Raw genomic sequence first — 5,312 nt, forward strand, 5'->3', positions numbered from 1 at the left:
TAATGATTCATTGCGGAAGCAATAAGAACATAAAGGTTATTTCCCACTTCCGCAATAAATTATTGCGGAAGGTTTTAATCACTGCCGTCCCTTTTTATATCTAACAGTTGTGATTTGTTGGCTCCTAAACCCCTCCCAACCAATCGTGGTTGGGGAACGGCATCCATACTTATATAATTTATAAGTATTTATTTAATTATCACTTACAAGTTAATTATTCATTTTAAATTATAAGTTATTTATTATAAAAATTACCCAAATGGGCACATACTTTTGTACACTTTAAAAAAATCATCGATATGATTTTAAAATTTTGAAGATGTCACATTTCGCAACGGCTACCTGCTTCTCTTCTATATTGCGAAACTGCAGCCCTTTGCTTTCATCAATCTCTACAGCCAAGAAAACCCATGCTCAAATCCTCATTTGTGGCCTACTCCCAAACATTACTCTTCAAACAGATTTGTTATTGGTTTACTCCAAATGCGGGTTACTGAACGATGCACGCAGGGTGTTTGATAGAATGCCTGACCGAAGTATGCACTCATGGAACATAATGATCTCGACCCATATGAAGAATTGTCTACATAAAGATGGTTTGAGTATTTTTAATGCGTTTGTTGAAGTGGGTATGAGACCAGATCACTATACATTGACTCCGTTGTTTAAGGCATGTGGAGAAGTTGGAGATATGACACTGGGTTTAAGTTTGCATAATTGGGTGATTAAATGTGGGTATGTGAATTATGTTGTTGTTGGGAGTGCGCTTTTGGAATTTTACTTGAAATGTAGGGAAGCGAAGGATGCTAAACGGGTTTTTGATGATTTGATGTTTAAAGATTCTGTTGCTTGGAATTCAATGATTTCGGGGTTAGTGAGGCTGGGGTCTTATGTAGATGCTCTAGTTTGTTTTAGAGATATGCTTAAGGAAGGAATGGTGATGGATCGTATGGCAATACCGAGTATTTTGAGTGCTTGTGGAAGGGAAGGAGATGTTATGAAAGGTAAAGAAATTCATGGCCAAGTAGTGAAGAGTTTAAGATTTTGTGATGATGTTACGATTGTAAACGCTCTTATTGATATGTACTCGAAGTGTGGCTTCTTGTATAATTCAGAAAATGTTTTTAAGAATATGATTAGTGCAAATTTAGTGAGTTGGACTACCATGATATCGTGCTATGGGGTCCATGGGAAAGGGAAAGAGTCATTGGTTTTATTTGAGGAAATGAAAGTCCGTGGATTTGAACCCAATTCTGTCACGATTACTGCCATATTAGCTAGTTGTAGTCACTCGGGCCTTGTAGACCAAGGGAAGAAGATCTTCGATTCGCTTGGTCTAGTCTACAATATTGAACCCTGTCTTGAGCACTATGCTTGTATCATAGATCTTCTGGGCCGTTCGGGGCTAGTTGAAGAAGCATTTGAATTAATAAAGAATATGAAATTGGACCCTACAGCAAGTATTTGGGGTGCTCTACTAGCTGGATGTATGATGTGCAGGAATGTTGAGATAGGAGAAATAGCGGCTCATCATCTCTTTGATATAGAACCGAAAAATACTAGCAACTACATAGCCTTGTGTAGTATATATGAATCTCTAGGTATGCGAGATGGTGTTTCAAGGATTAGATCTATAATTAGAAACACGGGAATATTCAAGTCTCCGGGTTGTAGCTGTATTACGATAAAGGGAAAAATCCACAAATTTTACCAGGGAGACGTTTTTCATCCTTCTGGGAACATATTACATGAAACAATGGATGGAATTTTGAGGACCTTGATGTCGATTGACATATGTGTATAGGAGTACTTGCTTTTTAGTTTTGACATTATACTATAGCACCTATACCAAGAGCCGGGTTCTAGTTGTTGACTTGGAGGATCTACATGGCAATGAAATGTAAATGGCAGAAAGATTTAAATTAATTTTCTGAACACTTCAAGTGCATGCTATCTTCTCTGTATAACCGTTTTTACGTTATTGAACGCAACCAAATTTGAAGTTTCTTGTTGCTGGGCAGATATGAGTGGAAGAGTATTGGCCATATGAGCATATTAACAGTCAAGGCTGATTTAAATGATAATGATGATTAAGAAGGAGCTTGCAACAGATCGAAGCCTCTGTGGATTCTAGGCACTAATATAAGAACCACGTGGATGTCAGTCAGTAGGTGATATGGCACAAAAGTCGATTCGCCATTGTAGACCTTATAGAACTGTCTGTAATAGTGTACTACACTTCAACAGAGGGAATTTGTGATATATCTTATTTTCATATCATTAGTACTCACTTTTCAAGCAAGTGATTTTTTCAAGAATAAGCACCTACTTTCGAAAATCAAGAAAAATAAAAGCCCCTATATTTCTTTCTGAGGTATATATTGGGGGTGATAAGCAAGTATATCTAATGTACCTTCTTGTATGATTTGCTAACCCAAGTCTTTCTGGTAAACTAATCTTGTAGTATTATGCATTATGGGATTGTTACAGTAGAAATCGTATTAACCCTTAAAAACTTAGGAAGAAATACCTCTGAGGTCTCTCTAAGCTTACTCATCATACTTTTGATCAGCACATTAGTATATAGATATACTTTGATTACCAAGGACTTGGGATTGTTGTGGATGAGTATGTGGACAAAACATAGGGTGAAAAGCAGTAACAATCCTTTATCTTGAAAGGTTTCAAGTTTGACAGTTAAATTTTGTTTGCTGCTTACATTCCTTTAACTTTAGGACATCCCCACCAATCATTTCCATAAAAGAATTATGATAGTACATATAGGTCCTGGAAGGCCTACTCTTAGGCTTTTAACTCCATATAACTCCTGGAAGGATTACTCCTAGGCACCTAACTCTGTATAACTCCTGGAAGGACTACTCCTAGACTCCTAACTCCACGCAGCTCCTGGAAGGACTAGTCCCGCACACTACCAGTCCTAACCAGCTCAGTCCCCAAGCCCAACCTTGGTAAATCCCGGCACGTGAGACACTGGCCCAAGCACATGATGGGGACAACTGTCACACATCAATCATGGGAATAATCAGGGCACGTGTCGGAGGATCCTCAAAACATTCCTCAGCCAGTCCCGCACTGACACGTGTAAAGCATCCACTCCAGCCGGGTGTCCTCCGCTCCCAGAACCAATGGCTATGATTTAAAGGTACCAACCCCAAAACCCTACCCTTGGGCTATAAATAGCCCAAGAAGGTGAGGTTTTGGGGTTAATCACTCTCTCACACTCATATACACACACAACCATCTTCATTCATTCATATCTATCTTCATCTTCCCCAAAAGCGAGTTCTTACTCTCACGCCGGAGGCGCCGCGAGACTCAAACCCCCTTTCCGGTGTTGTTTTGTAGGAACCCCACCACAGCTACACCACCACAGCGGCGCAGGATCCAAGTACGGCGTCGAAGGAGCGGCCCCGCCACTAGGAGTTATCATTTGGCGCTAGAATGAGGGGCTCTCCATCCTTGGGTCTCGGTGCCCCTGGATTCACCTTCATCAGCAAACTCTTGAAAGAGTCCATTTATTCAAACTTGTAAGAATCCAAGCAATCAACCTCTTCCATAAGCATGAATGTTGTTTATTTAAGCCACGTTTGTGTGTGCTCGTTATTTTAAGCCACATTTGTGTGTGCTCGTTATTTTAGGCCACGTTTGTGTGAGCTCGTTTTGTTGATTTAAGCCACGTTTGTGTGAGCTATCGTTAGTTTTAACCGTTTTTGCTTTAGCTTGAATATGGCATTCGTGTTCTACTACATTGTTGAGTAGTCCCAGGAAACTGTTTAAACTGCTTCCAGGAAGCTATTTGTTGGTATTTGTTATTATTCTTGGTAGTTTTTGCAAGTTTCATAAAGCAACCTTAGATCGATAGTTTCTGTTACACATTGTTGTTAGTTGTTGTTGGTATTGCTGAGAAATGGCAAGACCAGGAAAACATACTTCTGGAAGACCATCTGCTAGTGCTTAGGTCCAGGAGCCGGACCACTCCCAGGCCCTTGAACCAGGAGACGAGAGAGAAACATTCCAGGAGCAACCACTACACACTCCCGTAGTGGAGAGAATTGTAAACACCAGGGATGCCAGGACCCTCATAGAGCTTAATCAGTACAAGTACACCAATGTTCCAGTAGCCAAAGAGCACATGGCCAGCCTTACAAGTGACGAACTAGCAGAAGCAATCAGACTATACAGGCAGGAGCAGACCCGACTCCAAGAAGAAGCCGAAGTCGAGGAGGAACCGGAGGAGTCCGGGGTCTCCCAACAATCGAAGAGATCTGTGTTTGACCGAATTGGAGCCAAGGGAAAGAAAATCAAAAAAGATCAAAGCAAGAAAGAAGTAGAAGCTGCTAAGCAAAGAAAGTTGGAAGAGGTCCGGGAGCAAATCAGGAAAGAAGAAGTAGCGAAGCTTGAGCTAAAGATCCAAAAAAGAATGCAGTTAGAAGAAAAAAAGCTATTGGCCAAGTCTAGGAGCAAGAGAACATGGAGGGACCCTACTCCGGAGCTGATTTCTGATTATGAAGAAGAAGAAAGACAGAAGGACCTGAAAGATATGATCTATGAATTGCAGAGAAAGATGGACAGAGATTCAGGAGTAGAAATCGGAGAAACATTAACTCCATTCAGCCACTCCTTGGAAGTCATTCCCCGGCAGCGGAACTTGAAGCATTACAACTTCGACTCCTTCGATGGACTAGGAGACCCGGAGGAGCACCTGAACTACTTTGAGCAGATAGCGCAGATATATTACTACAACGACTTAACGAAATCAAGGTTCTCCGCTTCAACTCTTAAGGGAGGGGCCCAGAGATGGTTCAGCAGAATCCCTTCCCGCAGCATTCACTCTTGGAAGGAATACCGAGCCTCCTTCCTTCGGAGATTTCGGGCAAATAAAATGCACGAAATGCACATGTATCACTTGGAGACAATCCGGCAGCATGATAATGAGTCCCTCTCTGCATACATGCGCCGGTTCCAGGAAGCAAACAATAAAGTTTCAAGTTTGGATGAGAGGGAAGCTTTAAGCATTTTAAGGAGAAACCTGGACCCAGAGCACAATGAAAGATATATAGTGGAGCTAATCAATAAGGAGCCGCAAAGTATGGCAGCAGCTTATTCCATGGCTGCCAAATTCATTAAGGAAACAGATGTGCTCCAGGCAATGAAAATGACCCGGAATGGGGGGTCCAGGAGTAAAAACACCGATGACCGACCGAAAGGGGGTTACCATCAGGATAAGAAGTTCAAGCAAAGCAACCAAAGCCAAGAAAAACAAACTACTCCAGTTTTCCAGATACTTGGTC

At 41.4% G+C, this 5,312-nt stretch overlaps 1 protein-coding gene across 1 annotated transcript; it reads left to right on the forward strand.

Moving 5' to 3' along the window:
* The first annotated feature begins 319 nt into the window (after nt 1–319).
* LOC141719072 (pentatricopeptide repeat-containing protein At5g04780, mitochondrial-like) lies at nt 320–1,804 on the forward strand. Its single transcript, XM_074521454.1, has one exon. It carries the CDS (start codon nt 320–322, stop codon nt 1,802–1,804), a length of 1,485 nt encoding a protein of 494 aa, XP_074377555.1.
* Nucleotides 1,805–5,312: the final 3,508 nt, after the last annotated feature.

The sequence above is a fragment of the Apium graveolens genome, chromosome 4 (assembly GCF_009905375.1).
Source record: "Apium graveolens cultivar Ventura chromosome 4, ASM990537v1, whole genome shotgun sequence".
In the NCBI taxonomy this organism is placed as follows: domain Eukaryota; kingdom Viridiplantae; phylum Streptophyta; class Magnoliopsida; order Apiales; family Apiaceae; genus Apium; species Apium graveolens.

Excerpts from the sequence above, each read along its gene's own strand:
- LOC141719072 (XM_074521454.1), top strand. The coding sequence starts at position 320 with ATGTCACATTTCGCAACGGCTACCTGCTTCTCTTCTATATTGCGAAAC.